The sequence below is a fragment of the Neolamprologus multifasciatus genome, chromosome 10 (genome assembly GCF_963576455.1).
Source record: "Neolamprologus multifasciatus chromosome 10, fNeoMul1.2, whole genome shotgun sequence".
NCBI lineage: Eukaryota > Metazoa > Chordata > Actinopteri > Cichliformes > Cichlidae > Neolamprologus > Neolamprologus multifasciatus.
In genome coordinates this window covers 9228828-9244466 of record NC_140448.1, presented here as the reverse complement: position 1 = coordinate 9244466, position 15639 = coordinate 9228828, and the positions used below count along the sequence as shown (strand labels likewise).

At 40.3% G+C, this 15639-nt stretch overlaps 1 protein-coding gene across 1 annotated transcript in view; it reads left to right on the top strand.

The window, feature by feature from the left end:
- Positions 1-11353, top strand: part of pcdh1a (protocadherin 1a) — a 97560-nt gene extending 86207 nt beyond the window's left edge. Inside the window, exon 5 of the mRNA XM_085174386.1 lies at positions 7438-11353. Within this exon, the coding sequence (XP_085030512.1) occupies positions 7438-7808 (371 nt within the window). The 3' untranslated portion in view covers positions 7809-11353. The remainder of the gene's footprint in view (positions 1-7437) is intronic.
- Positions 11354-15639: the final 4286 nt, after the last annotated feature.

Below are 15639 nucleotides of genomic sequence, written 5' to 3'. Positions count from 1 at the left end.
CCAACCTCAGCACTGTCACCAGTCATTACACCGTTTTTCTTTTAATAATCAATTAATTTGCTCCAGCAACTGACTTCAGACAGACACATAGGAGCACAAAGGATAGCAGTTGATCAGATTATTAGCTAGAAATCAAGTTTTTATATGCTGATGACAGTCAATGTTATATAGTTGTATCAAGGGAAAAAAAAAGAAAAACATTTGATTATTGAGCATTCAGTCACAACCCAACACCACAGGGATTTCGTCTGCATCTCTAGGAGTATTTCTAATTAAATTATAAGGAAAACTGAATGGGAAATTTGAGGTTTCCTATTTCAGGAGTAAGAGAACCACAGCGCGGAAGAAGCAAAGTGGGTTTAAATATAATTATGCAAGTATAAATATATTATAAGATTGCAAAAAGCACTGCCAAAAAAACCTGCAAAGCTAAAATGTGTATGTAATCATTGTAATTCTTATTTAATTTAAGATGTTCTTCGACTGTATTGACAGTGACAAATAATTCATGTCCCTTTATATTGTGTTTAACTGTGTTTAGCATCGTAGTTAACATATTTCTGAAACTGTACATTTTAATCACAATCAGTGTCTCCCTGCTTAGCATTACATCCTTCATCAAATGTGGCACAGCCCACGGTAAAGATTTAAATGAACAGCATTAATAAAATACCTGCATTGGCCTGAAGAACATATGCAAATTTCAAGATTTACAGTAGATCACTGATGTCTAACTAATGTGATTCAAACTCAATGCGCACATTCAACTCTGTCCCCGAAGCTCTCTCTGAATGAATATGAGAGTGAATACAGCATACAGAGTAATACTGTTTATAGTCTCCAAGCTTCCAAGCTGACTGCCTTAATAAAAGATTTAGGTGAAGTGATATAGGTAATTATTTTTACTTTAGTAGCGTAAAACATGCAGAGTAACAAGCACGATACATCCACATATATATGGACATGAACTTTATGCTAAGTTTGGGCTTTTAAGGATTCTTTTCATTTCTTTTTTCACCCCCACTAATATTTGTTTGAATGTCCCTCAGCAAGTTTCGCCTCAGTCAGATGCTTGTGGTAGCCATCAGCAAGCTTGTGGCAAAACCTCTGGCTGGATATCTGACCGCTCTTTCTCGCAGAATTGGTAGAGTTAATTTATTTATTTATTTGGCACAGACCTGTTTTTTAAGCATATTCAGCAACTCTTCAGTAGGACTGAGGTTAGGGCTATTCTCTACAGTGTTATCATATGAAGCATAATAATTAAAAAAAGGCTATTTGTAATAATAAAATAAAATAAAAACTCTCAAGAATCATTTTTTTAAACAATCCCTGTCAAACTTTTAATACTGAGAAGTTGTTGTGAAACATTAGCTTACCCTGGCCTAAAGAAATAATCTATCACAGGGATAACTCAGAGATACAAATAGCCATTCATGTTTAAATCCACATTCACAGCCAACTTAAAATGATCTGTTAAGTCATGCTTTTGGACTGTGGAGGGAAATGAAAGACTCCAACGTCGCTTCAGATGCTATATCATGCTACTCCTTTGAATATGTCTCATAGATAAAGGTATAATAATCATGCTTTTGTCCTAACAATATGCCCCCAGTCAGTTTACAAAGAGTCACTCTCTGCAAGCTCTTTAGTGAGATTGGTTAACATGGTGATTAAGCCTTTTTTTAAACTTTATTTCTTTCTTCCAAAATCCATTTGACCTTAGTTGCAAATAATATTTTGATATTAAACAGATTCCCCAGCCTCTAGCGACCTTGTTGCTGGTTACAGGAATGCAATAGCTTGAATTTAAGTTTCGTGATAACGAAATGATATGTTGAACTTACTCGGTAGTACAGGCCCCAGGTGTTACAGATCAATACTTTTGCTGTCAAGTTTCAGGATCCAATCTCCAGTCCGTAATTGGCCGGCATGCCAAACATACAACTGTCAGCAGAAGCATGAAGCTTTTCTCCACATACATTTTTCAAACACATGTTTGTGCACTAACAGAGAAACAATTATATCACTCACGAAACAAAGCGTATCGCTATCTTGCCGAGCCTATCACCTGTGTTTTGAATCTATTTTATCTGAAGACGCCTTGCGTATGTGTTACAGTTTGACAAAGCCTTAGTATTGGTTGACATATCACACCGCATATCAACTTCTCAATTGGAGGAGCTGGTGCATAGCGTGATCTGTCAGCAGGTGCTAAGGCTTTGTCAGACGCAGTGACACAAAAGGCAGTTTTCAAATAAAGGAACTCTAAGACAAAATGGTGGATGGTGAGAGAACTGACAGGAGGTGTACCATCACCCAATGAACCATCTACAGCATATTTTCCTGACGTGCGGCTGGCCGACATGTCCACTCATCAGCCTCTGTCAGCGAGAGGCCGGCCCGCTCAGCAAGCTGAGAATTCAGATCTTAAAGAGTCTTTGAAGGAGGTTCTGACATGTGTTTTAAAACTCAATACACATTCTTATCCTGCCATCACGTTCTGTACAGTTTCACTGAGAATTGCTGAACTTGTCTCCACCAAAACAATCGACCATTAAGGGTTCAAACAGACTGAAGTTTTTCATTAACAGAAACTAAACTATGCTTAACATTGTCATCTTCAGAGCATCATTTCATGCAACCGTATGAAAGAAAAACATAGTGATCTCGAGAGCGGGGGTTGTTCCACAAAAACGATGCTTTAAGAAATCTGCATCATCTTTAGAACGCCGCCGCAGTATTATAACAAAAAGAGCTTTACCGTGCTTTATCTCACCCATCAGTGTCTGTGTAGTTAAGGTGACAAAGCTTACAAGCCTGCATGTTCTAGTTAGGCTGGCAAGATGTGAAAGTGCACGTTTGAGGTTACAAACTGTTTTTGTTCTTCTGGATTCCATTACAATGAGCAAGGAAAATGTGCATGTCAACACTATGTTTGTGCACTTGTAGCAAGTTTCAGTCCTTTAAAAATGTACTCCTCTGGAGAGAAAAAAAATGTTTTTGGTAGCTTCTGCTTACTGTGCTTACTGAGAACACTTGAATAACAAGGCTTGACATGTCATAGCTAAAGAAATACAAAATCCTGGTTTCTTGTTTTTCTTCGCAGAGGATGACAGCCACACTATGCATTCACACCCAGTTATTATACCGATAGCCACCACACACACACACAGACACTAACGTCTGCTCAGATCTGGGATATTTCTTCTTCTTCCTTCCTTTTGTTTGTTGGAACTTCTGTAGTCATTTACCTCATAAACTGTTTGCAGGTACCACAAATATACCGTTGATATCTCTTGCACACTCCCAAACGATTGTAGCTGGGGTTTTTTCCACTGTTATCCCTCCGTAAGCTGTAGGTCTCTCATATTTGTTCACCATCGATCATAGCGGTCTGGCGCGTACGCTGCAAAGCAGCCGGTGGGGAGAGGCAGCATTTGCAATCAAACAGAGAGGAGCAGTGTGAAATCTCAGGAAGAGGCAGCTTCCCCCATACCCGTGGGCAGGGGATCAGACGATGAGGAAGCCTGCCTCAGACACTCAACACCTCCCACTGGCACCCTGATGCAAGCAGCATGCAAACCCACCCCTCACATGTATCTGTCAGCCAGGGGGTTAAGCTCTGTGTGTACCCCCACTCTGTAACTGCACTGTGGAGTACATGTTATGCTGCTGCAGCTGAGGTGCTTTTAGAAGCTTGGCTAAGGTTCACTGCAAGTCGCTGATGTGGTTCTAAATTTGGGAGAAGGTAGAAATTGCTGTTTTTCTTTTCCATGATATTGCTTTAAGCAAGCAGATGGGACGGACCCACTATAAAAGGAGAACGCTACAGGTGCAATCTATCTGTGAGTCTAGAGGAAAAGGATTCTGCTGTGCAGAAAGAAAGCAATGTCATTGAGTCACTGCTCTTCAAAACCAAATCGCAAGCTCTCTAAATCCAGTCAGCCTGTTTCAGCCACTGGCATAATAGTGCTGTGGTTTGCCCATCTGTTCTCAATTGTCCACCTTGGCTCGCCATCCATGACATACACGACTATAAACTCTAAAGGGTTTGTTCCAGACTGTGAGCAGATTTATTTCAGGTATAGGTACAGCAGAAAACAGGGTTGAGTGGGTGAGAAAATACCTATTTTCCCTCTGTGCCTTTGGCTGCTCCTTCAACCTGTGGTTGACCCATTTGCTTCATTGTGTCCACCAAATATTCAAACAATGATCATTTCAGCTAAGCGTGGGAGTGTGTTTTGATGCACAGAGTGGACAGTTTTGTGCCACACTGTAAGTGGACTGTAGTACAGCTACAGATGGCTAATGGCCACAGCAAAAGGCGGACACAAAAGTATAATTACCAATATTGATTTTTTTGTGTGTGTGTGTGTGTGTGTGAAAATGGATTTGAGTGTGACAGAAAGGTCAGTAGAAGCAAATGTAAAAATTTGTGCTTTCACAAATGAGACACTATCATAACATTCTGTCATCACTACACAATAACTAATCCATTATTATTGCACGTTAAAAACTGTTTTGAGCTGACATGGGTGGCTGGCAATGAAACGCACTGCAGAGTGCTAATGACAGCATGCAGCAGCACAGCGAGCTGAAGTTGAATGTACCCCTGCTATTCGCTAAATTGTGCATTAAGAACAGCTTGTATGTCAAAGCTAGATTATAAATAAAACCATATGAAATTTAGATAAAGCACTAACAGTCAAGGTAATGGCCTACTAAAATATCTGACATTAAAGTATCTGCTGTATGTTCTCGCTTAATGACGTGTGATATGTACTTTGGCACCGTCGGAAGAAAATGGCAGACTTTGGCAAGCTAGTCGTGTATTTAGCTGTCACTGCTGATTTTCTGGCCCTTGATGATGATGAGCGTGGTTCAGAATGTGCTCTAATTCCTGTCAGTGGTGCATGGCATCATTTCGCATTACATGTTTTCTTTTAGTTGGCATTTCATTAAATAATTCCACATTATATTTTATAAAAAAAAAAATCACAAAAAATACAGCCGACCTGAAGTCAATAACCAACCTGACAGTGAGTGAAGATGTCACAGTATTCAGCGTTCCCCTATATGGCATTTATCTCTACTGAGTTCAAAGAGAAATCATAAATTAAACAGACCAACAGGACATTTGTGAATTTCAGGAGCTTACTGTGAGTTTGCGGTCCTATATGCGGACACATAATGGCAATGCCTAATTTATAAGGAACATGCCCAGTTGTGGCATGTGAAGTCTCTCGGAAACCAGTACAGTGAAGTCTTTCCTTTTTCCTGTACAGTAATTCGTAGATGTGGAGCTGTGCTGATTTTAACACGAGGCCCTCTTGGTGTGGCATAAACCTCCTGGAAGCTGTGGAGAGGTTTTAATCAAGTGTGAAATCCTTTTGGGGTAGATTCCTACACAACTGTGCCTGCGCTTAGAAACAGACTCCTCAACCCTCTCTCCAGCTCTCTTCCCATGAACATCTTTTTGTAGCAAGAGTCCACTTTGCTGCAGCGATGCATACAGACAATGCTCTTAGCGGAACTGAGAAAATGAAACTCCAGTCATCTTGCATGAGGCAATAAACACAGACACACACACACACACACACACACACACCTCAACGTGTACACGCTCGCATTCCTCATTTATTGTAGCTCCTTGTTCTTAATCAACCGTAAAAGTGTTGTTCATTCTTATGAAATTAATATTAGTACGCTGACATTGACCTACTAAACAGATATAGGAATTTGCCACTTAAGCATAATGATGTAATTAAGCATGAATAAGAACAGTGCTCAGTTGTGAAGTGAAAGTATTAAATAGCCTAAACATCTAGCTGTTTAGGATTACAGGAGCAATGAGATTAACTGCAACAATAGATGCCCGATCATTGTTTATTAAAATAATAATAATAAAGAGGTAATTGTATGTAGTTTACCCAGGGGAAAGGAATATTTTAGACACAAATAGGGACAACAAATTAAGCTTAATGCCATGCTTTTATTTTTAGTAAACATCAGAGCTTTTAACATCTTTAGCACACAAGCTTTTCCCACTTTCGCCTTTGATTGACTGAATCCTCGTTGAACCAGATGCTGTGCTTTTTTCTTCTTCTTTTTTCCCGTAGCCTCAGAGATCTGGCATTTTTGTGAGATAATTATCTTGCCACTGGTCATGAGCACAATACTGATGTTGTGTCTCACAGGCTTACAGTCAAACTGGCATTTTCTCTGTTAGCTGCGAACCACTGCCTCTTATACGTCACCTCTTGTGGTTACATCATTCACATGCACCAGCTTCTTTCAGCGGCGGGCTTTCTGCTTTCTCAACAAGAACATTTGCTCTCATTCGCGCACCGTCCTGTAGCCGCAAAACAAGACAGCTCTCCCGCGACGGATGTCTCGTCCGATGGCGTGGTCACTATTGTGGCATTTGCAGTAATGCATTTATCACGGCAATCAAAACTTTACACATCGGCGACATTGCACGCACACGCGGATCTCAGCTGTCTGCTCTTCAGACATTGATCTGGCCATCTCAGGCTGAGTCTGAAGGGATAACAAAGATAAATTGAGTGGTATTTAAATTTAATACGGGCTGTATGTTTAGTTTGTCAACAGGTGGTCTGCTTAACCAGTCTGCTGCCTGGCAGCTGAACATTAGCGATGAATAAATAAATGGGGCCTTTGTCGCTTTTACAAGCATGAGAGAAACATGCGAGTTGTGAGAGCTAGCTGAAGCAAACTTATTTTGGAAGATTTCACAGCTTCCACAGTGAAACGAGGTCACTGGGTCGTGGACCCATTTATTTAATTAGGAACAGTTGAATAAAAAATTGATGAGAATCAAGGGCAGGGGAACTCATTTCAGTACTGTCAATCAATAACTCATTCAGCAATGGTTTTGCCCAGAGGGATCGAGCTATTCTCTCTGTAACCAAACACTGTACCTCCCCAGTATGTGTGGCTGTTCCATTATGTCCATTCCTGTAGTATTTTTTTTTCATGTTGACATCTGCTTGGAGCATCAGTTGCAGCATGCAAATCACAACTAATAGAAATTAACTCACTGCTGTTGAACATGTTAACAACACAATGATATATTACAAACATAGCAGACAAACTGCTGTTGGATACTTCTAAATGACATAGACACAGCATGCCGTCTCTTGAATGTATCACATCAGCTCGTGGGCTACACACACACACAGTAGTGCTCATTACACAGTGCATAGCAACAGCTACATAGCAACTGCTGCTTACTGCTTAGCAACAGCTGCAAAGATCTCAAGGAGGGGGGTGGGTTTCACGGGGTGTTTCAAATGACACCATTTCTGTTCACAAATGCCTTTTTACAACTTTTTTTTTAAATGAAAATTGCTCCAGTGTTTGTCGCTGTGAAACTCCCTCTGATGGTGCTTTTCTGCTCTCTCCTGCCCGCAGATATCCGCTCCCTCCCTGATGTGGCAATGACTGGAAACTGCACAACTGAGTGCAGTGAACTGGGCCATTCAGACGCCTGCTGGATGCCTGGGCATCCCTCCCCTGTACGCAAGACCAGGAACCCCCCGAAACTCTCCACCTTCGTGCCTTACCAAGACAGAGGGAGCCTGGGACGCCTGGCTAATGGGAACGCCAGGCTGGGTGGTGAGGAGCATCGGCCGCGCCTTCCGCCCTCCCGCAGTGCCTATTCCAGCAGTGGTCATGACGCCAATCAGGACTGCCCCTTAGAGGAGGTGCCCCTGAGCGTAGCCTCTGAGTTTCCACCCACCTCTCCTTCTGCTCACACTCCAAAAAGAGAAATTTACCTGTGAGGAACATATTCATCTGATCAATACACAATTAAAGAAAATACACACTCCCCTCAAGAAGGAGAAACAGGCTGTCCACACATTGAAGCCAACGCCCAATCTGAAGTTAACAATATAGGCTGTGACCCATTCGATCACTGCTTTTCTCATTTTCTCCTTAAAATATTAATTTATTAGCATATTTATGAGTGACTCCACAAAGTTAATTGATGCACTCACTCATTTATTTATTGGAAATCTTGATGGGATGCAATTCAGTCAGATGAATAGGAAACACAGATTGAACCTAATCATTACTGTAGTTAGCAAAGTCCCATTCTGTGAAGTGATCTCTTGAAACTGAAAGTTGTGATCAGTGCTCTTGTGCCATTGCTACATCTAATTTAATAGACAGCCAGTCAGGCCATATCAAAAGGCTTAACACTTTTGACTAACAATCAAATACAATGGTCTATCTTAATGTACAGTGCTGTAAATACATTTGAATGGTGTGTTCTACATATATTTTTGTCTGGCATAAGCTGAAAAAAACAATGCCTCAGAGTTTTAGCATATTTAAGCTTTTCTTTATGCTGCTGTTTAAACTTGATTAAAAACCATCTCCCGGAGTGGAGCTCAATATTGTGGAAGGCATTTATCCGCTTCACACAATCACACACACGCACCCCCTTCGACCCCTAATCATAGTAGAATGGCCTTTACCTCTGCTCCCTGTAGAGCTCTTCCACTTGGTGGAGAGAGCTGTGTGGCAGCATTTAAACTGACATTATGTCTCACTGACTCGCAGCACTGTGACCTATCGTTCATCATGAAAACGGTTGACTTGGCCACAGTACCCCAGAGTCACAATGACCAAACGCAGAGCACTCGCGAGACACGTTCTGATTGGCTTTTTACTCTGCTGATGACAGTATACCAGTGTATCGGTTGAGAAAGCTCTTCTCTGTTGTGACAATCAGATGGGCTCTCTGTGTAATTCACAGTCCATTTTTTTCTAAAACTCATACTGCTTTCCGCTCACGGCTTAGGAGAACTTGTGTTGATCTAATGAAGGCCTAAGGAATTATTTACAGGAAAGGGCACTTGAGTGTTGAGAGACACTAGAGAGATAGAGCACTTATTGAGCGTGAATATGATGTGAACTGGATAGGTGGTATGTGCTATTTTCAATGTTAATTGTCAGCTCTCACTGGACAAATGCTTCTGCAGAGGTGAATTCAATACACACTGAAATTAGTGATTTAACAATGTTGGTCTGACATGAAAGATTCCAACAATAAAAGCTGAAATAAATATTTGATTCGATACCTGCAAATACAGTGACAGTGGTAGGAGTAAGGCTTAATTTTGCCGCAACTGCCTGTTAATTATATATTTCCTTGTATTGAGGACAACATGCTTAATAAGTTATTAGGCATTTATCCTCCTCTGGCTATTGAGCAGAGAACAAAAACAGGGCATGCCCATGGGCTTCATTTATCTTCGCAAAGATTTTCCAAGTGAATCTGAAGGATACTGTGTGTCTGAAGGACACCATGTATTAGTCAGTAATTGGGTGTTAATGATGACTCCACTAGCCTGCCTTACAACATCGAAGAGCTAGTCGTTGTCTTTGATTTAAACATTGATTTGATTAGATTTGTAGATACCTTTCACCTCTGTATAGTATTTCCACAGTAAGACTGTGTCTCTGAATAAGGGCGGAAGAGCCTGGAATGGACATTTCCTAATTAGGGTGAGTAATAAGTCCTGAGCTGGGGCATGTGTGAGCATACCCCAGGACACGGCACCCACCAGATAATGCAAATCCACCCACAGAGCTACAATCAGTTAAAGGGGGTATTTTTTTTATCAGCACTTACCTCATCATGCTGCCATTGAAAGCCACGTTTAGAATAATTAACGCAAAAACATATGGAAATTACTGGACATGGCCATGATTAAATAAGGTGGGCGATTATCCTGCCTTGAGGGGGAGAAAGCACATTATGCTGTTTTCAAAGCCATTTAGCGACTTACGTAAAATTCAAACAACAGCCATGATACACTGTGATTAAACCCCCACGGCTCTCCCGAGCTCCCCTCTCAAAGCTGTGGCTAGCCGCTTCATGAACTGAAAACAGCGGGTAAGATCACTGACCTGGAATTAATAACAAGTGAGAAAGATACCAATGAGGGATAAAATCAGTGTCACATAGCTTCAGTCAAAACTCGATCTGTCTAAAAGCATTGACTGGATTCAGATTCAGCTCCAGCCTATGTGTCACGATGTAAATTTGGAATACGTTTTGAGTTGTGTCTTTGATCACAAAAAAAAATATCTATATATATATATATATGGAATAAATAGGCTTTTAGCAGATGTGTCAGAACTGTCGGTTGCTGATCCAAATGGATGGCGAGAGTTTGATTTAAGTCCAAAACAAAAACAAGCCTGGGTTTCTTTTCCCACTCTCTTGATAAGTTGGACTCTCTTGCTCCAGCCAATAATGACCTCCTGCTACTCACTTCTGGAACAATACATCACCAGGTTTGACCTTTCTTTTGAACTCATGCTGAATGAACTGTGGTTACTTCTTTCTCAAACACAGAACAGTTCTCCTTGATCCAAGTAAGAGGACATCACGGAGCACCTAAAAACACTCGAAACTATGTTGAATAATGTTTAATTTGTACTTAACATTGATTTAATGTTGAATTCACTTGAGTATCTTTTGCCTATCTGTAGTGTGTATTGTATGGTGATCATTTCTGTGGACAGATGGACAAATTACCGTTCTGAAATTGGCAAGAGATTTTTTTTTCTTTTTCTTACTGATCAAAGACTCTTAGCAAACTGGTTGTGTGAAAAAAATAAAGAAGTCTGTTGGTGGTGTAGTGTACATAGATCTCCACAACGCTGTGCCTGCTGTCAGGCAGGCAATGATTTTAGCATGAATTCCAAAGATAATTGGTAGATACTGTTTACTCTTTTTTCTTTATTTTTAACTTTCTGAAATGTCAGCGCTGGTTCATATTCAGAAGGCCCTCTCCCAAACGAACTGAAATTATCTGAACATTTCATTTTTTCACTGTTCATCTAGAACAAAGACAATTGCCTTGAAAATACGTCTTTGCAAGAGAGAATCTAGTTGTTATCCTAATTGTTGGTATATTTATATAGGATAAAATGCTTGTGATGCCATGTTTTTGTACAGTTTTATGTACATACAAGTGAAGCTTTCTAAAAGTACTGAGAAAAGCCGATGGCATATAAAAATTGTAACATGTTTTCTTGAGATGTGCACATCTTGCCTTGGTTGGATTGACCTTTGCTGAGTCAGTGTGAATGTGGCCGTTCTATGCCTGCACTGTAGTCATTCACCGGCTCCCACCTCCTGAGGACTTAATCAGTTTTTATGTTTATCGTGAACAGTGGATTGTCTTATCTTACCAGTTTGTTAAATCCTGTGTTCTGCTTTGTTCTGTTTCAGCATGTTGACAAATTCTCTTGTAATACTGTAAGTCCTCATGAACTTTGTAATAAAATCACTTCAGGGAAAAATGAACACTGTCAGTGTTTTCTTTGTTTGTCGTCATTATTCATCACTTCCGGTAGCTAAACAAGTGTTTGGATGTTAGGGTTTGGGTTTTTTTTTTTTTCTTTTTTGTAAATGGTTTTGCAGCCTTAGAGATACATTGTGTAAAATGCATCTCTCTCTCCAGGACCTGGGCTCATTAAGAAGAACTAGTATTCTTGTCATGTGGGAACAGGCGCTTTATTTCTCAGTCAGGAAGCCCCTGAATGTTGAGAGGGAAGCATTCCGGAGGTTGAAGTAGGAAAGTCCCAGGACCTGTGTTCACTACTTCAACTAGAAAAACAATGTGCCAGAAGTACACAGACCCAGTCATGCACTTAGGAAGGAACATTCATTCAAATTGCTTGTTGCTACACATTTAGTGCAAGGATAACAAGGTTGCTGCTGTGTTTTTAATATGCATGTGACTGTAAGATATTTATATGCCATGGCTTGAAGTCAGAGAGAATAGATATTAAAAAAAATATACTATCCTATTTTTCTTTTTCTTTATGCGTACCTACAGTGGATGTTACTTTAATACAATTGCTGATCTGATACATATTAGTTAATTATGTGGTAACAACAATAATGTAACATATTTAATTGAGAAAGGTTTAAACACAATATTGTGTCTAACAGCACAGCAAAACAATCTCTGTTTTGTTTGTTTAGTTACTCTTCTGGGGCGTTTTTTCACCTGAAAACAGAAAGGCCACATCCTACAAAATCACTGAATTTACCAGAGGGGTTGGATGATATAGATGACAAGAGACTGCCCTAAAGATGAGACAGTGAAAAGCTCCAAATAGTTCATAGTAATGCCAACAGCTCTGTAAGGCTATAATACTGCACCCTCTGAATCCACTCTTCAAACTACACAGTGCATTTTAGGTACCAAAGGAGGAGACAGACGCCCAATGAATGTCAGTCTTCAGCAACTTCTCCCAACTCCTCTGGGGGGATAGCCATCCAAACCCAGAACAGCTGCTAGCTTCAGCAAGTACTAAGTCAGCCTTTGCCCAGCTAGCTATTCTTAGTAGACTTCTGTGAGGGGCACTCACATCAGGTGAACCTCCCTCAAATGGCTACTCGCTGCATTTACACTGAGACCAAATGATAAATCAATAAAGACCTTTGCCTTGTGGCACAACTACCTCTACATTTCCTCTTCACCAGTAAGGCACAGTACAGCACCCAACTCTCACCGTCTCATTATCCTTTCTTGCTGTCATTTCCCCTGAGACCAAGTATTTTAAGAAATGTTTGATACTTTATGTTATATATTCCCCTTTACTAGAAAGGAGAGTGCTATCCTTTGGCAGAGCAGAACAGTGGCTTTCAAATTTAGATGTATTACGCTCAGCTGAAAATCATTCGAATAAGCACTGGAGGTCCTCCTGAAAGAGGCACAGAAAAGCACTGGAAAGCAGATCTCCTGGCTTTTCTCAAGCTATGTCTCGAAATCACATCTGGAAAAACTACACCAATGGAGTTGAGACAATGGCAAAGTTTGCCACCTATCCTGTCTAAAATGCAAATATAACAGCTGGCAGAAGTGGTTTTAACATCCCTTACTCCTTAAGAGCTATGGAATCCCTTGGGTAACCCAGGCATAAGCCTTCTTTTAGTCTGCAAACCAATCCAAAGTAAATTGGACTGGCAGACTTCCAGCCCCCTTGATCATTTGTTAGAAAGTAAAAAGCTGGTCCACTGTTCTACAGCCTCAACAGAATCTGTGTTGCCCCTCTGAGAGCTCAGATATGACCATCACTTTTAAGCTCTTTTCCAGTACACAGCGTAGGGAGGGAAGGAGGCTGAGGATATTGGCGAACAAGCGCCCCCCCACCCCCAGTATGCAAAAACAGATCATTTAACATGGCTAAGTGAATAACTGTACTCTTGCTTTTCACAGATTATCTCAGTGAACTGTGCTAAAAAAGGGGGACAATGAGTATAAAATTATTTTTACAAAATCACATTTAATTGGATGTGTTAAGGATCACTGTTTTCATTCCTAAATATTGCTTTTTCAAGTAAAATTTCATATTCACTTTAACATTAGATCTACCCATGTGAGTGCGATGCTATAATCTAATAAAAAAAAGGAACACATCATTTACCTGGTACAATGAGTATAATACTTTAGATGCACTGAATGGCTAATTACGAAGGAAGGGAAGCGTAACGCTCTTTTACTTCCTTCTGTTTTCACCTTTTAGCCTTTAAGTGGAAAGATATATCCATGTCAAGATGTGGAAGCTCTCAAAATATTCACACTATATACACACACACTGTGCAGGGGCCTTAAAGGCTTGAGTTTTTAAGCCTTTTACACATAGCATTACAGGCCATCACAAGTCCATGTCTCTTGAGAATGCAGTGTACTGTATGTTCTTGGATATGGTGTAGATTCAACCTTTTTGCTCCCATGGAGCTCGCTAGTAGTGCTTAGCAAAGACCGAGGCAGAGGTATATGGGCATTGTTGAGAACAATGCACACTGGAAAACGTGGGAAAGGCCTGACTTGAACCACAAAATAAAGTCTAATAGAGACCTTGAAACCTTACATGCTCTGGAAAGTGCAAGGCATAATTGTAAGTTTTTCCTCAAAGATGGAGAATTAAAAGTGAAAAGTAAATCGTACTGGACTCGAGAAAACTCCAAGGGATGTTGGAATGAAGTACGAGTTCTGCTTTAACAAGGCGTAGCTCAAAGAAAGCAAAGATCTAACAGCCTTTTATTTAATGGCAAGAGATGGATTCATGTTTGTGATTTTACAAGACCTTGTCTTAAGGCATGTCTTAAGGTGTCTTAAGAACCGCCACAGTTAGAGGAAAGTCTGAGCAACATTGCATATTTATTCATACAGCTCCTAACAGAATGCTTTGACATACACAATTTGTTGTGGTGGACACGTCTACAGTCACATCTGAGCCCTTTCAACACAATGCAATATTGACAAAAGAATATCTTGCTGACAAAGTGTCGGGGCATATGCGGTGCCTCGTGGGGCAGTTGCTTTCTTCACACAAATGCAGAATTAAGCAAAAAGCCCACACAACTCTGACGTGACCTAAAACTTGCACCCATCTCATTTTTCTTATTTTCTTGCAAGAGTTTTATGATGTGCATTTGTTTACTCCAACATTCTCTTCTTATACTGTTCTTGCAAAACAGACCTTGCATGAGTAACTTTGCTGAGTTTATCAGGTCTGATGCCATGCTCAACTTGCTGCTAATTTTAGCCCTCAGCTTCCCAGGGAGTGAGAGAAAGCCAATATTATCAATAACATCTAACCTTAAAGCTGGACAGGGAGTGCTGCAATAGAAACTCAAAAAAATGAAGCATTTTGATGAGGCATGTAAAAACTGCATCACTGTGTTTAATAGACCAATAAGTTAAGAACTACTTCATCAAACCAGACAATCCACATCCTTCGTGCGGCTTTTTTTTTTCTTTACCTTTCACAGATGTTTTGTGATCTCAATAGCACAGGTTCAATTGTTACTCAGGCATTACAACATTTCCATTCTCCACTGAATTCTGACTCAGGGTAAGGGTTCCATTTTATAATTTATTAGTCTATTAAACCTGCTCGCCATTCCCTCCACTGTTGTAGTGAAAGATGACATAACTGCCACCTTCAAGACCTATTTGCTTCTGGAAATTTCTCCTGTGGCAGGAACTGAGCTTCTTAGAATTGTCTGGCGATGCTGGCTTTCTATCTATCTATCAATTATTAATGTGTCTATGTTCTACTGGAGACCCTCCTACTTGAGGGATGTGCTGTCTCAGTATTATGGTTATTATCTGCTTTTTGACTCATGGAAGTGTTTTTCTATTCAGGGAAGTCAACTTGAATTGGACGGGAGAGACCTGAGACCATGTGGTAATTGACAATCATATGAAGATGGGGCTAGGAAGATGATAAATTGAAGATGTTAAATTGAATCAATAACTCCATACATATCTCATGAGCAGCCTGACTTATAATTCAGTTATACAGATCAGATTCTCTTAACAGTCCAGCAGCCTAGCCTCACCTGTGGTAACATCTGAGGTTGTTTGTGGGATAAAAAAGTATGAATACCAAGCTCGGAACTCACAAGAAATCTTAAGAATTTGAGCCATAACCATTAATAAGAATTATTTATTTGACAGAAGATTTATTTGAGTAATGACAAGGCATGAGTTAGTAATGTTTGGCCACAAGTTAGGGAGCATATATTTTACTGGTGAAATGTAGAAAGTTCAGGGTATTGTGACACATACT